Genomic DNA, 27529 nt, shown 5'->3' with positions numbered 1-27529 from the left:
CTTCCCTTTTAAGGCTCTACTTTGGTAGTCTTGGTGTGTGTTCTGTTAAACAATGCTTTCTGCTAAGCCTCGCTGAAGGCACCGGCTCAGATAACAAGGTTTCCTTTTCCCTTATCCTCATACTAGTCACCATGGTGTGTTTAATTTATTTCTCTTGAGAAGATGTAGCACTAAGACAAAAAGCTGTGCCTTTTAGAAGTTGCTTCAAAATCCTTCTGTTTTTTTTAATGATTTTCTTCTTTATTTCCATAGCTTGACAGAACAGAGTAGCACTGAACAGCCCATTCAGCCATGAATTTGTGCTGATCTTGATGCCACTTTATACTAAATGACCTCTTCCTCTCTATCAACCATATCTGGCCATTTCCTTCATATTCATGTGTCTACTCAAGTTCCACCAAACTGCTTGCTTCTACTTTTATCCCTGGCAACTCTTTCCAGGCACCCATCACTTTCTGCATTAAAAAATACTTACCCTCATGTCACCTTTATACTCTCTCCCTCTAACCCATAGGTGTACAATTATATCCGGCCCGCGAGATCATTTTAGATAGATCTATTATTTTAATTATTAATGGCCTGGCGATATGAAGCCTATGATTGTAAGTTAATACCAATCATAAAAATAATGCTTGCTTTGCAGTCTTCTTCATAAGAAACGGAATTTGTGAAGTGAAACACTTTGTAGTTATAGCAGAGACTGAGACACATGAGAACAGGCTGAAAAAAACGGAGGCAATGAAAGCTGCGTTCACACGCGCCTGACTCATCCGGCCCGCACGAAGCTGCATTTTGCCCGTGACCTAAAATGAGTTTGACACCCCTGCTCTAACCTTAAAAACATGCCTTCTATTGTTTGACATTCTACCCTGGGGAAAAGATTCTGACTGTCTACCTACCTATGCCTCTCATAATCAATATAGACTTCTATCATGTCTCCCCTCAGCCTCTGATACTCTAGGTCCATATTTGTGCAACCTTTTCCTATAGCTCATACCCATTAATTCAGGCAGCATCTCAGTAAACCTCTTCTGCTGCTTACCCCCTTCTACACATCTTTCCTATAATGGGGCAACCAGAACTGCACACAATACTCCAAATGTGGTCTAACTAAAGTTTTTTTTAAATAACTGAATTAATTCTTTAAACTCGGTCTGCTATTTCTTTGCCCATATCTGTATTCGATCTACATCTCGCTACATTCTTTGATACTCCTTTCACCATCCACAACTCCATCTTGGTATTAACCACAAACCTGTGAAGCCACCCATCTACCTTTTCATCCCAATCATTGATATGCATTACGAACTACAGAGGTCCCAGAACCAAACCTTGTGGAACATCACTAGTCACAGACCTCCAGCCAGATTAATAGCCTTTCACTCCTATTCTGTCTTCTACTGGCAAACCAGTTCCAAATCCGAACTTTCAGTTCACCTGGGATTCCATATATCTTCTGAATCAACCCACCATAAGGAACCCTACCAAATGCTTCACTAAAGTCCACTGCTTTGCCCTCTTTAAACACATTTGTCATGTCCTTAAAAAAAAGCAATAAAGTTTGTAAAGCATTACCTGACCCACACAAAATTATTTTGACTGTACGCAAGTGGACCATACTGTATCAAATGTGCATAAATTCTATCCCTCTGCATCCTCCTCAATAGCTTCCCTACCAATCACATGAGGTGCACTGGTCTATAATTTCCTGGGTTATTGAACAAAGGACCAACATCTGCTACACTTCATTCCTCTGGGACCTCACCTGTAGCTAGAGAGGACTCAAAGATTCTTGGCAAAATTCCAGTAATCTCCTCACTTGCTTCTTCCAATATTTTGGGATATTTGCCATCAGACTGTAGGGATTTATCCACCTGAATGCTTGTCAGAAGACCCAGCAGTATTTTGTCCTTAATCACAGAGTGTTCCAACACATTAGTAGGCCCCATTCTTTTTTTTCACTATTCTTAAATTAATTCTCCTCAGTAAGTAGCGATACAAAATACTCATTTAGTACTTTAGCTACTTGCTGTGACTCCAAGCAAACACTCACTCTTTTATCCTTGGGTGGATCTATCTTCTCCTGAGTTATACTCTTCTTCTTAATAATAAATTTAAAATGCATTGACTATTCTTGACCATGCACACTAAAGACATTCAGGGCTCTTTTTTCTCTTCCTAATCACCTGCTTCAGCACTTTCATTCTGTCTTTACAGTCCACAACATTTGACTTAGCTTCCTAAATTGTACATCTACTTCCTTTTTCTGTCTGACTTAAGACCTCTTGGGTCATCCAAGGTTCCTCTGCCTTAGCATCTATGTAAGGGATGTACTACTATTACATTACGTAGTTAATATTTTACCTCAACTATACACATACAAACTAATCCATAGACCACCTTACAACAGGTTAATGATGATGTACACAAAATCGAGTGCCATTTGCCACTTTGGAGGTAGTGCTGTGAAGTTTCACCGGGTTTGTTCATGGAATGAAGTTGTTTAGGAAGACAGAGGAGGTGGGGTGGCGATCTTAATTAAGGATGAGGTAAGGGCAATTGTGAGAGATGATATAACATCTATGGAGCAGAATGTTGAGTCCATCTGGGTAGAGATTAAGAATAGTAAAGGGAAAAAAATCACTGGGGGGAGTTGTCTATAGACCACCTATTAAAAATATTGCAGTGGCAGAGGCGATTAACCAAGAAATAACTGAGACTTGTAAGAACAGAACAGCAGTTGTCATGGGGGATTTTAACTTCCACGTGGATTGGGTGAATCAGGTTGGTCTTGAGGAGGACTTGATAGAATGCGTCCATGATGGTTTTCTTGAGCAGCATGTTCGTGAGCCTACAAGGGAAAATGCTATTTTAGATCTAGTCCTGTGCAATGAGACAGGTAAGATTAAAGATCTTGTAGTCAGGAATCCGCTTGGAAAGAGTGATCATAGTGTGATTGAATTTTGCATTCAGATGGAGGGTGGAATAGTTAAATCTAGAACTAGTGTATTCTGCTTGAACAAGGGAGACTACAACAGGATGAGGGAGGAGTTGGCTAATGTGGATTGGGAGCACAGGCTATTTGGTAGGACAGTTGAGGAAAAGTGGAATACTTCCAAATAAATTTTTCACAGTGCTCAACAAAAGTATATTCCAGTCAAAAGTCAGGACAGTAAGTGTGGGATGAGGCAGCCTTGGGTAACTAAGGAAATAAAAGATAGTATCAAATTAAAAGCTCATGTGTAAAAGTTACAAAGAGTAGTGGGAGACTGGAGGATTGCGAAAACTTTAAAAAACAATAAAGAACAGCTAAACAAGAAATAAGGAAAGGGAAGATAGAGTATGAAAGTAAATTAGCACAAAATATAAAAACAGCAAAAGTTTTTATAAATAAATGAAGTGGAAGAGGGTGGCTAAAGTCAACGTAGATCCCTTGGAAGACGAGAAGGGGAAATTGATTTTGAGTGATAAGGAAATGGCTGAGGCATTGAACGACTCTATTTTGTCGGTCTTCTTGGTGGAGGACATGTCTAATATGCCAAAGAATGATGGACAAAATGGGGGGTGAGGACCTCGATTAAAATCACTGCCACTAAAGAGATAGTGATGAGCAAACTAGAGGGCCTGAAGATAAATAAGTCCTCTGGTCCTGATGGGATGTATCTCAGGGTCTGAGGGAATTGGCGGAGGTTATAGTAGACACGTTGGTAATCATTTATCAAAATTCTCTAGACTCTGGGTAGGTCCTGGCAGATTGGAAGACAGCAAATGTCACGCCAGTTTTTTAAAAAGGACGTAGGCAAAAAAACAGGCAACTTTAGGCCAGTTAGCTTAACATCTGTAGGTGGGAAAATGCTTGAAGCTGTCATTAAGGAAGAAACAGCGAAACACTTAGAAAGCAGTGGTTCCATTAGACAGACGCAGCATGGATTCAGAAAGAGCAGGTCCTGTTTGACATAATGAGTACAGTGGAAAGATGGAAACAGGTGGATGTCGTATACTTGGATTTCCAGAAGGCATTTGATAAGGTGCAGCACAAGAGTCTTATAAATAAGATACAGATGCATGGAGTCAGAGGAAGTGCATTGGCTTGGATAGTGGATTGGTTAATTAATAGAAGGCAGAGAATTGGTATAAATGGGTGTTTCTCAGACTGGCAGTCTGTGGTGAGTGGGGTGCTGCGGGGTCGGTGCTGGGCCCGCAGCTATTTACGATTTACATTGTTGATTTGGAAGAGAGGGCTGAGTGTAATGTAGCAAAATTTGCTGATGACACTAAACTGAGTGGAAAAGCAGATTGTACAGTGGATGTGAAGAGTCTGCAGAGGGATATAGTGAGTGGGCCAAGGACTGGCAGATGGAATACAACATTGGTAAATGCGAGATCATTCACTTTGGAAGGAATAATAGAACAGATTATTATTTAAATGGTGAAAGATTGCAACATGCTGTTTTGCAGAGGGACTTGGGAGTGCTTGTGTATGAATTGCAAAAAGTTGGCTTGCAGGTACAACAGGTTATTAAGAAGGCAAACGGAATGTTGGCCTTCATTGCGAGAGGGATTGAATTCCAGAGCAGGGAGGTCAAGCTGCAACTATATAGGGTACTGGTGAGGCCGCACCTGGAGTACTGTGTGCAGTTCTCATTTGTGATATTCACCCCGAGGAACTTAAAGCTTTTGACCTGTTCCACCTGCGCACCACAGATGTAGATGGGGTTGTGCGGTCCGCTACCCCTTCTGAAGTCAACAACCAATTCCTTCGTCTTGCTGACATTGAGGGATAGGTTATTGTCTTCGCACCATGCCACCAGGTTCTTAATTTCCTCTCTGTACTCAGACTCATCATTATCCAAGATACAGCCTACAATTGTGGTGTCATCAGCAATGATGTACTGTGTACTGTGTGCAGTTCTGGTCTCCATACTTGAGGAAGGATATGCTGGCTTTGGAGGCAGTGCAGAGGACGTTCACCAGGTTGATTCCAGAGATGAAGGGATTAACCTATGAGGAGAGATTGAGTCACCTGGGACTATACTCTCTGGAATTCAGAAGAATGAGAGGGGATCTTATAGAAACATACAAAATTTTGAAAGGAATAGATAAGATAGAAGTAGGAAAGTTGTTTCCATTGGTAGGTGAGACTAGAACTAGGGGACATTGCCTCAAGATTCAGGGGAAAAGATTTAGGACGGAGATGAGGAGAAACTGTTTTTCCCAGAGATTGGTGAATCTGTGGAATTCTCTGCCCAGGGAAGCAGTTGAGGCTTCTTCACCTAATATATTTAAGGTACAGTTAGATAGATTTTTACATAGTAGGGGAATTGAGGGTTATGGAGAAAAGGGAGGTAGATGGAGCTGAGTTTACAGACAGATCAGCCATGATCTTATTGAATGGTGGAGCAGGCTTGCTGGGACAGATGGCCTACTCCTGTTCCTAATTCTTATGTTCTTATTTTTACATCTGAAGAAAGGTTGGAGTTTGCATTCAATGAAGTTTTGAAGAATGAGAGACGTAATATTCTGAGGAGAATCAATAGGGCAGATGTTGTGAAGATGTTTCCCCTGTTGGGGGTACGTAGAACTAAGAAGCATAACTTTGGAAGAGACAACCCATCAGAGACAATGATGACAGCAAACTTCTTCTCAGAGCTTTGTGAATCATTGAGATTCTCTATCTCAGAGAGCTGTGGAGGTGGCGTTATTGAAATGTAATTAGGTTCTTAATTAGTCAGGGGTCAAACATTATGAGGAGAAGGCAGGAGAATGAGATTGTTAAGGATAGTAGTCAGCCACAATGGAATGGCAAGCAAATTGATGGGCCGAATGGCCCAATTCTGCTCCGATGCTTAATGGACTTATGGTAATCAAGATAGAGATTGCTAGACATGAGCACCTCAAGGGAATCAAGGCACAAGAGATTTTGCAGATGTTGGAAATCCGAAGTAACACACAAAATTTGCTGGAGAAACTCAATGATTCAGGCAGAATAAAGAGTCAATGTTTGGGCTGAGACCTATCATCAGCCATGATGAAAGGTCTCGGCACAAATGGTCAACTCTTTATTCCTTTCAATAAGCAAGTCAAGAGTTAGGGAGGAGAGCGAGAAGTGATGGATCATCCAGGTTTGATCTCAATGTAAATTTGTCTATTCTTACTCGTTTTTTTTTGTTATGTTCATTAATTTCTACTACCATTGCACTCTGGGTCTCCAGTGTTCATTCATGTAACAAGTGTCAAGGCACAATCCATCCACTGCGTGGGAAGACTGCCATCTACAGTTTACAATTCACATGTCAACCTAATTTAAAAATATATCACAATTAATTTTATATCAGTTAAAGGCATGCAATAGTGAAAACCAGTTTACTGGACCTTAATCAGAAATATATGTGACAATGGTGCCTGGGCTGTTGCTTGGAATGAAGCTGAAGAACTAAAGCTGAGACTACAGTGGCTGACTAAAGTGTGTTTCTTTAACACTAGAGAAATGTCAAGGAAACACCAAGGAGAGTTAAATTAAAATAGCATATAAGATCCCAGAGAGGGGATTGATCTAGTTGTCTGCTGCTCCCATTAGCAATGCTCTGAGAGCCCACAAGACCAGAGGAGGATTAAATCATCTTAAATCCCATGGATTGCTCGGAAGAAGGAAAAGACCTGTTTTTATATAGTTGCTATGGGAAGCAGACATCTGGTCTAAACTGCGATAAAGAACTAAAAATGTGGCTCAAGTGATATCCAGTGTTTGCTGTAAATTGGTGAATTTTGCCTCTAGGTCAATGCATTTATGAATTAACTTTTTTAAAAAATTAAATTTGTTTAGAGCAAATTTCATTCTTTTTATATCAAGTCAAACTGCAAGAAATTTGGTTATGTAAATAAATTTCTATAGGAAGATGCTAATTAGCAGAAAATATGACTTGATAAGAAATGTAAAACAAGTAAAACATTCACAAATGTATATGGATTTCAGCAAGGCATTTGACAAGGTTTATGCAAGGCTTATCAAGAAAGTAAGGAGGCATGGGATCCAAGGGGACATTGCTTTGTGGATCCAGAACTGGCTTGCTCAGAGAAGGCAAAGAGTGGTTGTAGACGGGTCATTTTCAGCATGGAGGTCGGTCACCAGTGGTGTGCCTCAGGGATCTGTTTCGAGACCTCTACTCTTCATGATTTTTATAAATGACCTGGATGAGGAAGTGTAGGGATAGGTTAGTAAATTTGCTGATGACACGAAGGTTAGAGGTGTGGAGTATTGGGCTCACTTCTGGTCGCCTCACTATAGGAAGGATATGGAAAGCATAGAAAGGGTGCAGAGGAGATTTACAAGGATGTTGCCTGGATTGGGGAGCATGCCTTATGAGAATAGGTTGAGTGAACGCGGCCTTTTCTCCTTGGAGCAATGGAGGATGAGAGGTGACCTGATAGAGGTGTATAAGATGATGAGAGGTATTGATTGTGTGGATAGTCAGAGGCTTTTCCCCAGGGCTAAAATGGCTAGCACGAGAGGGCACAGTTCTAAGGTGCTTGGAAGTAGGTACAGAGGAGATGTCGGGGATAAGTTTTTTTACGCAAAGAGTGGTGAGTGCGTGGAATGAGCTACCAGCAACAGTGGTGGAGGCGGATACGATAGGGTCATTTGAGAGACTCCTGGACAGGTGCATGGAGCTCAGAAAAATAGAGGGCTAAGGGTAACCCTAGGTAATTTCTAAGGTAAGGTCATGTTCAGCACAAGTTTGTGGGCCAAAGGTCCTTTATTGTGCTGTAGGTTTTCTATGTTTCTATTAATATATTGTTTAGTTTCTATATTGTAGAGTACAATATGTATGAAGTAAAGCTGGTACATTGTAAACATTTGTGCATCAAAAAATTTGTTTGTTTGTTACAGAAGTAAAAATGCAAGAGAACCCTGATGATTCAGCCACCAGTTCAGTGCTAACCTCACTAAGGAACTGTGGAATTGGAGCAACCTCTAGCTGTTTTGCTACTGTTCTGACATTCCCAATCCACAAGACAATTTTTCGGCAGCAAATTCATGGTTTCATTATCCGAAAAGCTTTTGCTCAACTCCGTCAAGAAGGTTTCCTCAGGTTTTACAGAGGAATTCTCCCACCTGTTCTAGCTAAAACAATCCAAGGCACATTGTTGTTTGGCACCTATGACAGCATCATTGAGAGCATGAATCCTAAGAATATAACTATGTACCATCACTTCATTGCAGGATCATTATCTGGAACTATGGAAGCCCTAGTGTTGACTCCATTTGAACGTGTCCAAAATATTCTTCAAGACCACAGGAAAGATGGAAAACTTCCTAATATCCAAAGTATCCTAAAGTTGTTTAATTCCTATATTTTTAAGGATAAGTTACAACTTGGGTACTACCAAGGCTTCATCCCCATTGTATTGAGGAATGGCATAGGCTGCACACTTTATTTCTCTTTCAAAGATCCAATTAAGAATTTGCTCTTGGATAAAGATGTTCCCAGTGGGATTTCTGCATTTGTCTCTGGAAGCTTCAATGGAATGATGGTGTGTTTTATTTTATATCCACTCAGTGCCGTGATTTCAAATATACAGGCTCAGATCAGACATGAGAAAATTAACCTTTGGAATTTCGTCAAAAACTTCTGGGCATCTCGTGCCCGAAGTTTCTTGTATGTTTACAGGGGTGGTTCCCTGATTATGCTGAGGTCCTGCATAACATGGGGATTAACCACTGTTATTCATGATTTCTTAAAGGCAACGCAGAGTCCAAAAATGTAGAGAATTGTATACTCACATTTACAGAAAATACAAGGTTAGGAGGCATAATGACATGATGAAATGGAAACAATAGAATTTTGTCAAAGACTTCTGGGCATCTTATGCCCAAAGTTTCTTGTATGTTTACCGGAGTGGTTCCGATTATACTGAGGTCCTGCGTAACATGGGGATTAATCACTATTATTCATGGTTTCTTAAAGGCATCGCAGAGTCCTAAAATTCTCTAGAACTGTATACGCATGTTCACAGAAAATACGAAGTTAGGAGGTACAATAGCATGATTAAATGGAAACAGGAAATTACAATCAGAAAAATGCTGATGAATCTACATGGACAAAAAAAAGGTTCTTCTTTACCTGTAATAAAATAAAACTGTAAAACAGGTTCACAGAAGCACCAGAATAACAAATATTCAAAAACGTGTAGACTGCAATACCGAATGATGTTGGGAAATACTTCATCCTAAATTTAATTGGACATTAGAATATGGCCTGTGTGTCTGTGATATCCTGACGTTTGTAGGAAAGGAGATGCCCTTTGCATCTCCCACACTTTTTGTCAACTCCACTCGGCTTAACATCTGCCCTGTACTTACCAATACTCTTGTACATGATGTTAATTTGTAATGTTAATTTCTGGTGTTAACTTCACTTTCCCATACTGCATAACTGTGCAAATTTACAATGGCCAAACTGTTTGAATAACTGTACCAGTAGTATGTCTGCATTACAAATGATACAGTTTTATTTCTCAGTCCCTTATGTATTTTTTCATTGAGACACTGTGCCGAACAGACCTTTCCAGCCCTTTAGGACATGCCACCCAGCAACCCCCCAATTAATGGGTGGCTGGTTCATGGATGACGTACTTCTTCTGCCATTCACACAAGGGTTGTGTGTGGCCCCAAGTCATGCCCTTGAGGTTCCCAGTACTATCAAAATGCTCCATCTCTACTGTACATGATCATGGGCCAAAGATTTCTAACAGTGGAAATGTTACACTATTTTGAGGATTCTTTCAACATATTCTTGAATCTCTTGTCTACCTGGTAATCTCATGTGACAGAACTAAGAACAGAGTGTTGAGGGGACTGAGGTCAGCCATGTGAATAACCTGCTCAATCTTGCTGACCAAATATAATAAGGTCCTCTCTTCTGGGGAAGCCAGCCTAGGAGAGATCATGGATGTTGTTTCACTTACAAGGGATGATTGCTAAGTTCATGGCCCAAGATAGAAGGAGGTGAGTTATACAGCTCTTGTTACATGCACATGCAGTTCCACTCTTTGCGTGAAAATGTGGGAAGTTTGAAGTTAATAACACATCTCCTTCTACCTTAGGCCACAAACTTATCAATCACCCCATGCTGTGGACCACTTCTGGAGGTCCAAGATGCCGACTTCTACAAAGAAGGGATCCATATGCTCCACGACCGCTGGACTAAGTGTGTAATTGTAGGAAAAATAAATGTGCTAGGTTTTCTAAAATGGACTTCTTCTACCTTGGGCCACGAACTTATCAATCACCGCTCGTATTCTTTGAGTGAAAGTTCAAAGATTTTGCAGAAAACTTTGATTGCATCTTTCCATTGCCTTGTAGTACACCAATATCAGCAGATCAAGTCTCAGAAGCACAGCAGGATTATTGCTGCCTGATACATTATGACTTCTGTGCCAGATCTGAGGACTTAACTTCAGACATGCTTTTTCTCAGTAAACCAGTGGCTGTGCTGGCATATTGAAGACAATGATGAAACTTGGCTTCACAGAGAGCCAGCATTCAACTCATTCCAGGGTATTGCTGAGAATACATTTTGTTGGAGAGCGATGTTATACAGATTGGCAGATGATCGAAATCTACATCAAAATTTACATCAAGTTAAAACAGTACCATCCTTGCCCAGGATCCACTCCAGCCCCTGCAGCTTGAACATTAAGCTTTGAGCAACTTTGGTTCTGGAGTGCAAATTGATTGCTCTAAAGATTAGCTTCACTCCTTCTTAAAGTTTACTGGAGGAAAAGTGCAGAATTGTGGTGAGAGATTGAAAGGAGGCAGGGCAGTGATGCTGCTTTGTTGTCGTGGTCTTCACCGAGTTTGTACACACGCCAGTTTGGAATATAGTTTCCAAGCCAACACGGTGAGGCTAATATAAGACGGAGATGAAATTCTTTGGGCAGTCAGATATAGAACATAGAAACATTGAACACAGAACATAGAAAACCGACAGCACAATACAGGCCCTTCGGCCCAAAAAGTTGTGCCGAACATGCCCCTACCTTAAAAATTTCTAGGCTTACCCATAGCCCTCTATTTTTCTAAGCTTATGTACCTATCCAAAAATCTCTTAAAAGACCCTATCGTATCCGTCTCCACCACCGTTGCCGACAGCCCATTCCATGCACTCACCACTCTCTGCATAAAAAACTTACCACTGACATCTCCTCTGTACCTACTCCCCAGCACCTTAAACCTGTGTCCTCTTGTGGCAACCACTTCCTCCAGCATTTGGTGTGTGTTGCTTGGATTTCCAGCACCTGCAGATTTTCTCTTGTTCCTGACTTTCCAATTCTCATTTCCAATTACAACAAAAGAAAGAAACATGTAAATAGAGCCAACACAATAGGAAAGATGTGAGGTTGCCCTGTTATAATCTCTGCATACTTACATCTGTATATATGTAAACCTTGACTGGGTTACAAAAGCTGCCATTCGAGTTAAACATCTAATAATAGCTGGCACAGTACATTTATGATGTGGTACAGAAAATGGTGAAAATGCTTTTCAGCTGTTACACAACTTCGCACCACCTCCCTGATCTAAAATAGAAACTTTGGTTTCCCAGTCCAGACACTCAGCATTTTGTGTCACTAGGTAACCAGGTTCTCCCCAATTCTTGTAGCCAAAGTTTATAGATTGCTCAACCTCTTCAGTGAAGATCTCCTGCAAGGTATTGATAGCACATATATTACATGAATCAGGGGATAGTGGGTTACTGCAGGAATGTGGCACTGAGGGTAAAGATCAGCCATGATCTTATTGACTGGTGGAGCAGATATCACCTCCACCTGCTTCTTTATCTTATGTAGCCCAGTGTGTGTAAGAAGCAGATGTAGGTGTAGGTCATATCTGCTCCATCATATCTTGTTGGTAATGTTGAAATCAAAAGCAGACAGTAATTTTTTACATTTCCTTTCAAAGGGTCTCAGAACATCCCCATGCATCCCATTCTCACAATTATCTTGCTGTAATTTATTCTCCCTCACATACCCTACTGATTATCCTGCCACCCAACTATATTAAAGAGGGATTTTCTCAGCTAGTGAAAATTCCTTCACATCTTTGGGATATAGGAGGAAGGCTGAGTAACCTGTTCACTCAATTGGAGAATGGGAAAATTCCACCGACACCTCCTGAAGCTGGGATCCGATCCAGGTCACCAGTGCTGTGCCCCAGCAGCACTAAATGCACTATTCTGCACATACTGAAAACCATAATCAGCACACACAAAATGTAGGAAGAACTCATGAGTCTTGATGATGGCTCTCAACCAGAAATGTCGACTGTTTATTCCTCTCCATTGGTGCTGCCTGACGCACTGAGTTCCTCGAGCATTTTGTGAGTGTTGTAACAGTAAATACTGAGTGGTTACAAAGCTTCTTCATGTTGGAGGTTCTCAGTCTTTAGCATTTGTAAGTCCTATGTCTTCAACAGTTTCATTGAGTGCTACAAACTGACAGGCTTGTACACAACTTACTGCATCTGTTATTACAAGCCGCATATCCTAGTTACTACTTTGCAAATCACAGCACAGGCATAATGAATCAGCTATTTGTAGACCCTTAATATTAATTGCAGAGTTTATCTCATTACAATCCAATCAGGATGGAATCTGATCTCCACATACATATACAAGCATGAATTTGCAGATTTGTTTTTTTCTCTCTGTAGACGTCTGCATTTGAAAGGGCTTCTGTAAGGCAGCTGTCAGTTTCCTACCTAACCAGAAAATGTGGATGACCCTTTCCAGTGATACCCTATGGAATCAATATTAAGTCAAATCACTTTTTTTTTTACAAGACTTTTGAAGAAATCACGCAGTTGCTGGGTTTTTATCTTGTATTTGAACTTCAGCAAAATATCATGTTTAGCATGTTGTTAATAGTCCAGCCACTGATACTTGAAAATTGCACCATGTTCATTTTTCTTTATTAGCCTGGCATTTTCTCACTCTAGGTTTCAAAATCTTTGAAGCAAATATTTAAGTGCCTTTAGCAAGATCAGCAATGAAGATCAGCAACAGGAAAGAAGCAGACCTATCACTTCCTGTACTTTGTCCATTCATGCCTGAATATTTACTTCATTGGGTCCATCCACATCATCTACAGAATACAGAAATGGCATTATAAATTGGGAGAAACTCTGAAATAAACAAAAAAAATGTACCAGTAGCTTTGAAGAATATCTTTTTAACATGACTTTTCTAATGCCTGTGAAATGTGAATATATATTATTGAATTCTCTGACTGCCTCACTGAATATTTTTCAGTCAGTACAGTAGTATTGTAACTCCCTTCTGTTCCCTTTCAAAATCCTCACAGACGTAACCACAATGCCAGCTTGGCTGCCATGATATGCTAGCAAGCATCCTAAATGAGAAAAAAAGCTCCTTAAATAAAACAGAAAATTCTGTAAGTATTCAGCAGACCCTTTCAGTATTGCCCAGTGAAGTCCATAGCCTGCGATTCCAGCCAGCAAACCATATCCAGAATGATCTGGCCCAATAAAAAAGGATGCATATGAAAATACAGATGGAATGTCCTACAATCTTCCCTGCAGAAGAAAATATGTAATTAGACCCCAGGTGTAACTGTTCCATAAATTTGATAATCTATGTAAAAGCAGACATCAAGTAAAGGTATTCGTAATCTCTGCAAGAGTCTACATTAGTTGTGGCGCAGTTGACAGCACGCTTGCCTCAGAATCTAGAGAACACAGTAATCAAACGGGAAGCTCCAGAGGAACACGGATCAAGTGCAGCAGAAATGTGTATTCTTGGAGATGAGATGTTAAATCATCACAGACCACATAAGGGGACGTAAATTAGCAGTGCTTTAGAGCCAGAAGGACTGCTCTCGCAAATAGACAGCAATGACTCATTAATATTTCAGGTCAACACTCTGAAGCATTAACTTTAGTTTTCCATTCTATGGCTGCTGTCTAGTCTGCTGAGTAGTTCCAGCATTTTGCTTTTAACATTTCTCGAGTCTACGGTATGCTTTTTCTGTGAATAGTTTCTTGTCAAGTTACAGTTCAGTAACCTCTACTGGAAGGAACAGTTTCCATAGGATTGGTTTAATTCTAAAACTACTATAATAACCTACAGTAAACACAAAGTACACTTCAGATGCTGTGGTCAAATCAAGACGTACAAAAAAGCTAGATGAACTCAGCAGGTCGGGCAGCATCCGTTGAAAGAAGCAGTCAACATTTCGGGTTGAAACATTGAGTCCTGACGAAGGGTTGCGACCCGAAACATTGACTGCTTCTTTCAACGGATGCTGCCCGACCTGTTGAGTTCATCCAGCCTTTTTTTACTATAATAACCTTGCTGATGTCCTGTCTAAACACTCATGATCAACATCTGGCAGTGAAAAATGTCAAATGCATCATAGCCAACAAGCACTTAACACCTTTCAAAATGAAAAAGAAGGAAACTGCATCCATCGAGGTAACCAAACCTGCCCTCAATCAGGAAACACAATTCCAAAAGTGATTACTAGATTGAGAAAATAGATTTATATTCTCTCCTAATCTAAGGGATGCAAGAACAAAACTAACTTTTCTAAGCTTGCTGTTGTCCAAGAATTTTTTTATCAGTATATATTATGAATAAAAAAAGTTTATCATTCAAAGTGAATTGCTTTAGCTCTATTTTTTCTCTCACAGTAACTTTATTAGAGTAATTAGATTTGCATTATGGTTTCAAATTGCAGCAGAAAGCATCAGAACTCACAATGTGATTAGGGAAACTCATACAAGGATTAGGATTACATTAAGAGACAGTAACGGATGGCAAAATAGTGATGAGAGAGAAGACATATTATCCAAGTAAAGAATTGCAAAAACATCTCTAACTGTAAAAAAGTAACAAGTCATTATGAAATATAAAAAAATCTGACATAGTAAACAAGTACTGTATTTAGTATGTCTAAAGAAAAACAAATGTAACAATGAGACTACTAAGTAATGAATTTAAAGTAATTATATTACTAAGTGTTTGGAAAAGTTAAATAGATTAAGAACCCAAACAAAATTCCCCGATAAACTAGCCCAATTCTGTAAAAACATGACTGCAGGAAAATCAGTTTACACATGATTTTCTTTAAAAAAAAATCACCAATTCCGGAACAGTCTTATCATACTGGAAGATAACAAATGTAACACAACCATTCAAAGAGGAAGGGAATAAATAGGAAATCATGGGCCAGTTAGCCAGATACCAGATGTCATCAAAATGGTGGTACCTATTAAGGACAGAGTGACAGGATGTTAAAGTAATGTATGTATAAGCAAAACCAACAAGATATATGAAAGGTAAATTGCCTTGGAACTCTTAAAAGTGCTTTTGAGTACATATATTTTCCAAGGCTAATTCAATTGCACCACAATAAAATGTTACATAACAACTCATGGCAAATAGCATGATAGCAGGATTATGTCTTCTTCAGATTAGAATGTTTTTATTGGTGAGGTATCTCAGGGCTCAGAACTGGTTCCTCAGTTATTCACAATTTATATTAGTTTACATTAAAGAAGTGTATGATATCACTGTTTGCTGCTAATGTGTTAGGCAGGAAACGGAAGAGACATCAAGTGATAAAAACTAAAAATGTTTTAGGCAAGAAAGGGTAATAATGAAAGACAACATGAAATTATCCATTTTCATAACACTAATATTCTTTCTAAATCATGAAATCTAGCAAATGGTATTCTGAAGAAAGTGACATGTTAAAAAAAATCTGCAGGAGCACCCCTCACCCACTCTATAAGTGAATATATGTTTATCCCTCACTGTTCCACCTCTGATGAAAGATCACAAACCTGATTATGTTTTTCTCTCCACATGTGTGCTAATTGACTATCTGGCTATCGCAAGCCTTTGTTTTTATCTCAGATGTACAGTGAACTATTAGGAAGCCGATTTCCAGGCAAAAAATTAATAAGGCAAATAGAAATCTCTGTCTCGGCTACCAAGAGGATTGGAGAACAAAAAGCAGGAAATTAATGTTGCTGGAATTGAAAGAGACCTGAGTAATATCATTTGCGGAAAGCAGTGTGCAGTTTTGGTCTCCAAATCCAAGAATACACTTGCATTGGCATCAGTGCAGCAAAATTCCATTATTTTCCTCAAACAGGTTGTTTCAACAGGGGATGCAGAGTAAGATTGGCTGATATTCATTGGAGTTTCAAACAAAAAGGAAGAGGGATTCAAAATTCCAAAACAGATTGACAGTGTGGAAGCTTCCCAAGACTGGAGAATAAAGAACTTGGAGCGGTCTCTCACAAGGACCGAAAAACTTGGAATTCCCTAACTCAAGTGTTGTTTAAGACCTTAAGATATAGGAGCAGAATTAGGCCATTCAGCCCATTGAGTCTGTTCTGCCATTTCATCATGGCTGATCCGATTTTCCTCTCAGCCCGTCTCCTACCTTCTCCCTGTATCGCTTCTTGCCCTGACTAATGAAGTATCTATCAGCCTCTATCTTAAATATACATAAACCCTTGGCCGCCACAGCTACCTGTGGAAAATAATTTTAGCCACTCTGTGGCTAAAAAAATTCCTCCACTTATCTGTCATAAAAGGACACCCCTCTATTCTAAGGCTGTGTCCTCTGATCTTAGACTCTCGCATCGTAGGAAATATCCTCTCCACATCCACTCTATCAGCATTCGTGAGTGTATATCGGTCTTACTGGTGTCAAGATAATCTGATGTTTAATTCAAGAGAGGTTCTGAGAGAATTACTCACTGTTATGTGATATCCACAATTGTCGTGCGAGTATGTTTTTCTTCTGTCATCTTTGCAATTAAAAAAGTTGGCACTGACCATTCAATGATTATAGAAGTCAGATCCTTGCAATCAATTTTAAATAGAAAATGATAACATAATTAAAAACAGGTTTAAATTTTGTTTTCAACTAATTTTTTAACTATTTAGTAAGGTGATATACACACTGAATCGTTTTGAGCTTAAAGCTTGTGCAAAAGCAAGTGAGAATACAAGTGTTGGATTAATTTCCAAAGTTAACACAAATGAGAAACATTTTTATGATGCAGGAAAAAATACTGTGTGTTAAGAGGTAGATATCCATGGTATGTAATAAAATTTATTTGGCCTCAACATTCCTAGATTGACTAGAGACTAGTCTACTATGTTTCATTTAGGATTAATCCTCAGTTCATAAATAATGGACTGCAGGATGATTAAACCCTGTTAGGTTAACTCCATCAAGATGGTTCACATAAAGCCTGGTTATTGGATGAGGTGCCGGCAGATCAAATGTGCTCATTCAATTATAGTACAGTAAGAGGGTATTTTAAAGAGCAGCAGATAAAAACTGGCAAAAAGAGACAGAAACAATAAATAAATATAACCTGCATTTACAATAAAAAATAATTTACTTGCAAACAAATTTTCAAAAGAAGTTTGTTTGAACATCAGGAAAAATTCAGTCAATTGGCTCTGTAAACATTGCTTCGTACAAATGGGCTCAGAGGAAAAGATCATCTCCTTATGTTTCTAACTTAATAACAATGTTTAATTAAACGCATATATTCCGTATAGTCCAGCCTCCATACTCCCAAATAAATGAAGTTTTGTGGCTTGTTTTTAATATTAAAATACATCTATTGGCTTGGACATTCTTAGACCAATTTAGAGAATAGCTCTCAAAAATTTCTTGGTCTTTGGAAAAATGAGTTTGAAACACTGTTTTTCTTCTTTGCTTAATGTGCATCTTTAAGAACATTTGAACAGTTACAGTTTGTACAGAAGCACGGACTTCAAGCATTAAACTGACCCGTCACTAAGCATTGTGAAAATCACCAGCTTGTTTACAATTCACATATTTCATCTTTTACCAAGAAAAGGCAATAGTGAAAGAAGCAACAAAATTGCAAATTTACCACATCTACCTGAAGGCACATTGAAAAATCGAATTATGAATTTGGAAATGCAGGCTCAAAATGAGGCCCCCTCCAACAGGTGCATTCAAGGCAATCTGCAATGTTATGGGTGAAAAGCTGCCTGCATGGATGATAATATTGATAAAACAACAGCATGAAGATGATGGCCAAGCTGTAGGAAATGATTAGTTGGACCACCAGCAATGGGGAACAAATGTACTCATACACTTCAGTCTTGAAAATGTACCACAAAGCTAGAAGCCCTGCATTTTCCATAAACCGTAGAGTATAATAAATAGATAGCCTGACCCAGTTCTGTTTCTTGCTGATTAAATCACGATTGCTGAGCAATAGTTGGACCGCTGACCAACAAAACACATTAATTCCTGCATAGAGTATGGAAACGAGTAACAGAGCTACAGTTGTGCCAAACCGTTTGTAGTTCCTTTCAATGTTTTCAGGGAAAGGTGCGTGGCCACACCAGAACTCCACCCAAGGAAGAAAGAAAAGGACTAGGAAGTCAAAAGAGAGCACTGCAAAGACCCACTCCTTCAAAGCAGTGCTGAAAAGCACCAACACTGTGATCCGTGTAGCAATTTCCAAGGTGCGCCAGAAGATAATGCAAATGTAAGCAATTGGTCTCAGCTGGATCTTGTAGTCATCATACTTGATCTGGATGGCGAGGATGTTACACACCAGGGCTCCGTAAGTGACTGACACCAATGACAGTAGCATCAGAGCAGCTGAACAAACACAAAATTCAGTAGAAACATAAATGTACAACTTATTTTAACAACAAAAGTTCCCAAAATACCAACTGATTATTTCCCTCCATAGATACTGCCTGACCTTCTGAGTTCCTCCAGTATTTTCTGTACATTCCTCAAGATTTGCAGCATCTACAGAATCTCGTGTCAACAAAAGATCTGTACTAACTCACCAGACTTTGTCCACCAGGAATGTCCCAAGTTCAAGTTCGGCATTCTAGAAGGCTATCTAATTTCATTTGCTAAGGTGACTCAGAAGTATGCCTCCAATTCCAACTACACCCCAACCCCATCCCCAACATTCTTGTAAACAGAGCGAGGGAAAGAAGAAACAAGAAAAAAGTATAAATGCTCTCGATTTTATCGTTAAAAATCTTTTGGAAAAGTGTATACTGCAGAGATTGCCTAGAGAGTGAATGAGTATTAAGTAAAAATGGGAACAGATTGAGATCCTATTCTGCCATGTTCCAGTGGCTTTACAATTTCCCTCTCCAATCTTGTGTATGAAGACTAGGAAACCAGGCTAAGCACTATGGACACCATGGAATTCCCCTTAAGCTTGGAATTAATACCAAGTGAGAGGGGCAAAATTTGAAAAAAACCTGGAATATGGATGATGCTGTGCTGTCTATCACGGAATAGTAGGTGATTAAAAGCATACTTCACTGTACTACACAGTCATGGTCTGGAAAGGCATTGAAGAGGAACAAGGTGATTCCTAGCCATAAGGCCACCTAGAACACACAAATATTACTTGGGTTCAATAACATGCTTCTCTAAGGTTAGGAATGCCATCGTTTGGTAGGGTTTTTCTTTTCTCTGATATTTTTCTTGCAGATCATCTCATGGCCCGAAGGTTTTAAAATCATCATTGTTGCCAACAGGTGATTGGTTACATTCTTATCTATAGTACATTTTCAAACTGCAAGGTACATTGTGCAAGGGACCCAGTACTAACCAGAAATAATGAGCTGATGATTAGAAACACTGACCAACTCTTCAAACGGCTTGGAAGCAGTCAATTACTTGCGGCAGGTAAGTTAGGAAATTGTATGGGTGTGTGCACAGACACTGAGCAACATGGGCATGAGATTTGTCCAGATTGCCTGCTTTCTGCTGAACGGCATGCTAACATTTCCTGTGTAATTCATGTACTATGAGATGCTACTCCTGTGACAAGCTGCTGAAAAACTGTTTTGCAGCTGTGCTCCAGAGTGACGACTAGGAGGAAATGCAACATAGGTAATAAAAGTGCTCTTTTGAGTTAGAGATTTTTCCAAAAACTCATCTAAAGTACACCCCTTTTAGGTCACTGATTAAATTTTCTCAGAGCAATCTCTGCCATATAAACTTAAAATCCTCTGTTACAAAAGATTTGAGTGAAAGCAAATATTTAAGTGCACACATCATGGTTTCTAGATGATCTTGATAATCTTTACCAAATCTTTAGATGTCGACTACTTAACTGTTCACAGTTCATTCTTCTGACATCAACGTAGAAACCATGACACAAGCTTTTAAATATTTGCTTTCATTGCCATATTCGGCAGAGAATATCACACACAGCAAAGTGAAACCCACAGGCCCGCCCTCAAGCACTGTAAGGATAGGAGGATACATTACTTCGTGTGGGTGGAATGTACTTCTGCACTATGCTGATATAAAGCTGGAGGACAAGCTGGGGTGTGGAACCCAAGAAGGCTTGAATGACAGATGCCCGATGAAAAGCATTGCGATGGATATTCAACTTCCTCGTTGAGTGATCCACTTCTTTTTCAAACTCATTTGCCTGGCCATGGTGGAGTCTTTTTTTCCTGGTAATGCTGACATATGGCTCTTCATGTTTTCCAGACTTCAAGTGTACAACAATGGCTTCTAGACACCTGTCAGAAATTAGTACACAATTTAAAAAATGGCAAATGAATTCGGCTTTTATTAAAATATTGGAATTGAGGCGAGAGATGATGGGGGAAAAGAACATGGAGGCATAATTGTATGCTTTGAATATAAAGATGTGAAAGTTGTTTCTTCATTATTTTTCCTTCTTGATTCCATGGGCCATATTTAACATATTTCATAATAAACTTGCCATTTGATTTAAAAGGCTTTCATAGATATCTTATTTTTAACATTTATAACCAATTCTGAATATAATAGTTTTGATATTTAACTTGGTCTGTTTAAATTGACATTAATAGAGGGAGAGAGAGAATATGGTTGCATCCATCTTGTACTGGAGAGCTGATCATTTTAGTTGGTTGGTGATCCTAGCAGTTTTGTCACAGAACATTGAGGTACAACTTGTGACTTATGGTTTCTCAAATCACAAACAAGAGAAAATCTGCAGATGCTGGAAATCCGAGCAACACACACAAAATGCTGGAGGAACTCAGCAGGCCAGGCAGCAGCTATGGAAAAGAGTACAGTCTATGTTTCAGGCCAAAACCCTTACTGCCTGGCCTGCTGGGTTCCTCCAGCATTTTGTGTGTGTGACTTATGGTTTCTGTCCATTTTAATGTTTGGATCATTTTTTTCAGCAACCTAATAAGTTAATATAGGTCCTCCCTATGACCGTCCAATTTAACTACTGCCTGTACACATGAATAAGCATTTGAGAGACTAGCAGTGTGGATATGCTAGCAGTTACAAGGTCGCAGGCAACCCCTGCTGTGTGGAACGACGTTTGCAGCTGCATTTCTGAATTGCAAACTGTTCCCTTTATGACCTTGTCATTCCCCGTCATAATCTGGGATGACCTATACAAATAAAAGCTTAAACTCTGAAGATCATAAGTAATCTAGAGCCTGATGAGACTCGAAACACTAAATATATTCCTTCATGGATGCAGCCATACCCGAGTTTCTTTCATCATTTGCCACTTTTATTCTAGTCAGATAACCATTAAATGAAGCAGTAAGGTATTAGTTAATATGCTGACAGTGCACTGCAATATTTGTCTATAAATTTGTTTGGTTCAGATGATCTAATAAATGGATTTTGTTTATAAATCACAGAGTAGTGCATTAATGTTCTGACTGTAATTTTGGGAAAAGGAAGTTTGGTAAAAGTTGTAATGCAGCAACAGTGTTATTACAGCCATAAAGCTAAACTGAATTCCTGCAGATAGAGTTTCATTTTTCTTTGGAAATCAGTTTAAAGTCATACACCTTATTTACATGTTAATCTTGAGTGCAAGTGCAAAGAGACTTATTAAACCTGCTATGGATATATGGCCCTCCAAATACATACTGTTGATGTTCTGCGGGATACATAATTCTACAGACATTTGCTATCCCTATACAGCCTTCCTTAGGATACGAACACCCAACATAAAGCATGCATGTTGGTCACAGCTGCAATTTCCCACATTATTATTAAATTTAAAAGTCCAATGTGCACACATACATTAATTCCAAGGAAAGGCAGAACTAGAATATCACTGGGAGATATTGAAGTGTACGTAGCAAAAGAGAGATTTCAGACGGAGTGAGCTGAGGCAGTCGGGACGTTCTGCGCACCACACATCATTAGGAGACGTTGGAGTGTGTGCAATGAGAGAGTGATTTCAGAAGAAGTGAGTAGGAGCGGTTGGGGCACTCTGCCTGCCACACATCACAAGAAGACATTGGAGTGTGCGTAATTAGGCAATTGACAAGGTCCAATAAAGTAAGTTAGGTTTAAGTGGAGCAAACAATGTGTGTGTGGGCCAGCATTAGAGAGGGGAGTTCAGGCATTGAACCACAGGTGCTTCAGCAAAGAGAGGCCGAGGCAGTAGATAGGCTTTTCTATTTTAATTTTCTTTTCTCTCGTATTACATTGTTAGAGCAGTAGGGATGCTCCTCTTATGGGATGTGGGAAGGCAGGGAGACCTCCAGCGTCCCTGTCAACTATACCTGCAAGACTGCATCCAGCAGCAGCTTCTTACAGACTGTGTTAAGGAATTGGAATTGCAGCTGGATGAAGTCCAGATCATTCAGAAGGCTGAGGGGTTGATCGAAGTGACATACAGCTAAGTTGTTATACCCAAGATGCAGGACACAGGAAAATGGGTGACCTGTGAGGAGGGGAGAAGAGATAGACAGCCAGTATAGAGTACTCTGTGGCCATCCCCCTCAGGTATACCACTTTGGATACTGTTTGGGGGAGCGAGCTGACAGAGGGAATCCAAATCGGTTAGGTCTCTAGCACTGAGTCTTGCTCTCTGGTTCAGAAGGGAAGGGGTGAGAAGATGATAAATGTAGTGATAAGGGATTTAATAATTAGTGGAACAGATAGGAGGTTCTGTGGATGGAAATGAGATTTGCAGATCGTATTCTGCCTTCTGGGCCAAGTTTAGGGACATAACAGATTGGGTCCACATCATTCTTAAGTGGGAGGGTGAGAAGCCAAGGTTGTAGTCCACATTTATACCAATGACATGTCTAGGAAGGGTGATGAGGCCCTGTAAAGTGAGTTTAGGGGATTAAGAGCTGTGGTAAATTATGTGTATACCTGTCTGGACACACCCCTCTGCTGACTGCTCCAGTGGCTCCTCCCACAGAACCCTGTATAAAGGCGATTGGAGGCACTGCTCCTCCCTCAGACTCCAAGATGTTGTGGTCACTTTGCTGCTAATAAAAGCCTATCGTTCGCCTCCCGTCTCCGAGAGTTATTGATGGTGCATCAAGAGCCAAGTTAAAATACAAGACCACCAGGGTTGTGACCTGAGGATTGCCATCCTTGCTGTGTACTAGTGAGGCTAGAAACTGGAAGCTAATACAGTTTAACATGTGGCTAAGGAGATGGTGCAGGAGAGAGGGCTTCGGATATTTGGATCATAGGGCTCTCTTTAAGGGAAGGTGAGATTTCTGCAAAAGGGATGGTTTGCACCTGAACTGGAGGGGGACTAATACCCTTGCGGGAAAATTTGCTAGTGCTGCACAGGGGGGATAAAATGAGAGTTGCAGAGGGTTGGGAATCAGAGTGCCAGAGCAGATCATGGAGTGGTTGTGGGAAATATGTTGTTAAGTCTACAAACAAAGTCAGCAACTGAAAGGTTGAGCATGATGGGACTGATGTTCTGAGTTGTGTATATTTCAATGCAAGGAGTATTGTAGAAAGGGTAGATGAGCTTAGAGCATGTGGAATTGTGACACTGTACCCATAGGTGAGCCTTGATTGAAAGAGAGACAGGACTGGCAGCTCAATATTCCAGGGTTCTGTTGTTTTAGATGTGATAGAGTGGGAGGGTTTAAAGGGGAGGGGTGGTATTACTAGTCAGAGAAAATGTCACGGCAGTGCTGACAGAACAGGCTGGAGAGCACATCTAGTGAGGAGTTAGGAGTAGAATGGAAGCATAAGAAAAGGATGACCATGTTAATGGGATTATATTATAGACAACCCAACAATCCATGGGTTTAGAGGAGCAAATTTGTAGAGAGATTGCAGACTGTTGCAAGAAACATAAGTTTGTGATTGTAGGTGATTTTAAATTTCCATATGTTGATTGGGCTCCCTATTCTGTAAAAGGGCTGGATGGGATAGAGTTTGTCAAATGTGTTCAGGAAAGTTTCCTTAATCAGTACATAAAGGACCCAACTAGAGGGAATGTGATTAGTGATTGCCTATTAGGGAATGACTCAGGGCAGGTGGCAGAAGTTTGTGTAGGGGACCACTTTGCTTCCAGTGACCATAATGCCATTCACTTCAAGATAATTAAAGAGAAGGATAGGTCTGAAACTCATGTTGAGATTCTAATTTGATGAAAGGCTAATTTTGATGGTATCAGAAAGAATCTGGCAAGTGTAGACTGGAACAGGCTGTTTTCAGGCAAAGGTCTGCTTGGTTAAGTGGAAGACCTTCAAAAGTGAAATTTTGAGAGTACAGAGTTTGTATGTTCCTGTCAGAATAAAAGGCAAGGACTGCAGGTTTAGGGAACTTTGGTTTTTGAGAGATATTGAGCCCCTGGTTAAGAAGAAGCAGGTACAAGATAGGTGTATTCAGGATGGAACGAGTGAGGTACTTGGGGAATACAAGAAATGCAAGAGAACACTTAAGAATGAAATCGGGGGGGGGGTGGGGGGCACTACAAGAAAGTATGAGGTTGCTCTCACAGACAAACTGAAGCAGAATCCCAAAGGAATTGTGCAGATATATTAACAGCAAAAAGTTTGAAAGAGACAAAATTGGTCCTCTTGAAGATCAGAGTGATCATCTAAAAAAAGATGGGGGACATCTTACAATTGATTTTTTTTGTGTCTATTTTTACTCGGGAAATGGACACAGAGTCTGTAGAAATAAGGCAAAACAGCAGTGAGATCATTAACTGTATACAGATTGTAGGGGAGGTGGTGTTTGCTGCCTTGAGGCAAATTAGGGTGGGTAAATCCCCAGGGCCTGACAAGCTGTACCCTCGAACCTTATGGGGGCTATTGCAGAAATTGCAGGCCCTCCAGCAAAGATATTTAAAATGTCCTTGGCATCATATGTGGTGCTGGAAGATTGGGGAACAGCTAATGTTGTTTTATTGTTTAAGAAAGGCTCCAAAGATAGGCCAGGAAACTACAGGCTGGTAAGCCTGACCTCAGTAATGGGTAAGTTATTGGAAGGCAGTCTAAGGGATTGAATATATGTATTTGGATAGACAGGGACTAATGATGGATACTTATCATAGCTTTGCACATGGGTCAGCTCTAAGCAATCTTACAAAGAATTTCAAGCATGTTACCAGGAAAGTTGATGAAGGCAAGGCAGTAGATGTTGTGTACGTGGACTTTAGCAAGGCCTTTGACAAGATCCCATATGGGAGGTTGTTCAGGAATTATCAGTCACTTGGCATTCAGGATGTGGTCGTAAATCGGATTTTACATTGGCTTTGCGGCAGTGGCAGGGGATGGTTGCTGCCCTGACTGGAGGCCTGTGACAAGTGGTGTGCCGCAGGGATCAGTGCTGGGTCCACAGTCGTTTGTCATCTATATCAACAATCTGGATGAAAATGTAGTAAACCAGATCAGCAAATTTGAAGATGACACCAAGAACAGGGGTGTAGCAAACAGTGAGGAAGGCTTTCAAAGATTGCAGCGGGATCTGGACAAAAGTGGACTGAAAAATGACAGACAAGAGTGCAGCGTTGCACTCCGAGAGGACACACCAGGGTAGGACTTATACAGTGAGCAGTAGCGCACTGAGGAGTGCAGTGCAACGTGGGATCTGGGAATACAGAATCATAATTCCTTGAAAGTGATATCACAGGTAGGTAGGGTTGTAAAGAAAGCTTTAGGCACATTGGCTTTCATAGATCAAATTATTGATTACAGGAGATCAGACGTTATGTTGATGTTGTACGAGGGGTGATTGATAAGTTTGTGGCCTAAGGTAGAAGGAGTCAATTTTAGAAAACCTAGCACATTTATTTTTCAACATAGTCCCCTCCTACATGTACACACTTAGTCCAGCGGTTGTGGAGCATACGGATCCCTTCTTTGTAGAAGTGGTCCACAGCAGGAGTGATTGATAAGTTCATGGCCTAAGGCAGAAGGAGATAAGTTATTAACTTCAAACTGTCTACATTATCACTCAAAGAGTTGAACTGCATGTGCATCTAACAAGAGCCTCTTGGACCTCCAGGTGGTCCACAGCAGGGGTGATTGATAAGTTTGTGGCCTAAGGTAGAAGGAGATGAGTTATACAAGAGAAATCTGGATAGGTATATAGATGGAAGGGGTACGTTTGGCTATTACCTGGATGCAGGTGATGGGACTAGGCAGATCAATAGCTCAGCATGGATTAGATGGGCTGAAGGGCCTGTTTCTGTGCTGTGGAGTTCAGTGACTCTGACTCTTGTCTCTCCACTTTATCTGTCCAATGTACTTTAAGTCCCATTCATTACAATACTGTGAAGGAATGATTGCTGTATTGAGTGATTTTTGAGAATGTTCAATTTTTGACAAGATCAACTTGCGGACATCTGTATAAAATTGTTTCAGTAACAATGGAATGGCTAGTACTTGTTTATTTGACTTGGAAAGACCAACTCTGAAATTCATTCATTGCTCATAACTTAGTTCAGATCTGCAGGCTTGCAATCTTTACTCCCTTGCTTTCTGAAATGACTTAATGAAGGAGGGTAGTGTCTTACCCAACAAGATAAATGGTGCAAGATTACCACTGGGGAGGAGTCTGCAGAAGGAACGGACTTTGATACATAGCACAATAAAAATGACAAGATAAAGCCTATAAATCTATTGTTTTTTATTTTTATGTTGTTGCCATGACTCATTTGTTTTTACCAATTGATGGATTACTTGTCAATGCCATTGACTCTGAATTGTGAACAATACAGCTTTTGTAATTATCTTTAATAGGGATGAGATTTCTAATAGCTGGAGGTGGGGAAGGGTATTATGATTTACAGGACTATTTCCCTTTATTACAATTTCCAATGGGAAGTACTTTAACGTTCTGAATTCAAATGGTACTGTAATAAAAATTATATTTTAAATTAACAGATTAATACCAGATCAATAACCACCTGTCTTTTACCAATTTCTTTCACCCAGAACAAAACAAAGTATTAATTTGACTTAATTTACTATCAGATAACATAAAACTGTGTGGTGCAGCAAATAAAACAATATAAGGGCTACAAGGGTGACCCTCAATGGCAAACCTGTATGGCTGGTGTGGAAGTGGAAATCTTACACTAACTTTGTAGGATATATCTTTCCTGATGTTGAGTCTGGATGTACAGCATTTTGAAACAAATCATGGAAAGAGCTTGGCTTTGTAATTAACTGTGTTGCATTTAACCTGATTTTGTTGACCATGTAATCCT

At 40.0% G+C, this 27529-nt stretch overlaps 2 protein-coding genes across 5 annotated transcripts in view; one reads left to right on the top strand and one right to left on the bottom strand.

Annotated features, from left to right (window-relative positions):
• The first annotated feature begins 7896 nt into the window (after positions 1-7896).
• LOC132397729 (solute carrier family 25 member 53-like) lies at positions 7897-8766 on the top strand. Its single transcript, XM_059976494.1, has one exon. The coding sequence runs from the start codon at positions 7897-7899 to the stop codon at positions 8764-8766; it is 870 nt and encodes a 289-aa protein (XP_059832477.1).
• An 8658-nt stretch (positions 8767-17424) lies between these two features.
• The window catches only part of xkrx (XK related X-linked), a 30913-nt gene continuing 20808 nt past the window's right edge, over positions 17425-27529 (bottom strand). For 2 of the 4 annotated variants that reach the window (XM_059977078.1, XM_059977077.1), the window contains exons 3-4: positions 20341-20600; positions 17425-18693 (exon numbers count right to left, since the gene is read on the bottom strand). In XM_059977078.1, the coding sequence (XP_059833061.1) occupies positions 17984-18693; positions 20341-20600 (970 nt within the window). In that variant the 3' untranslated portion in view covers positions 17425-17983. The other 2 variants (XM_059977080.1, XM_059977079.1) reach the window with 2 other exon arrangements.

Source organism: Hypanus sabinus, chromosome 8 (assembly GCF_030144855.1).
Source record: "Hypanus sabinus isolate sHypSab1 chromosome 8, sHypSab1.hap1, whole genome shotgun sequence".
Classification (NCBI taxonomy): Eukaryota; Metazoa; Chordata; class Chondrichthyes; order Myliobatiformes; family Dasyatidae; genus Hypanus; species Hypanus sabinus.
Note: the sequence above shows the minus strand (reverse complement) of the source record. Positions and strands in the feature narration are given on the sequence as shown.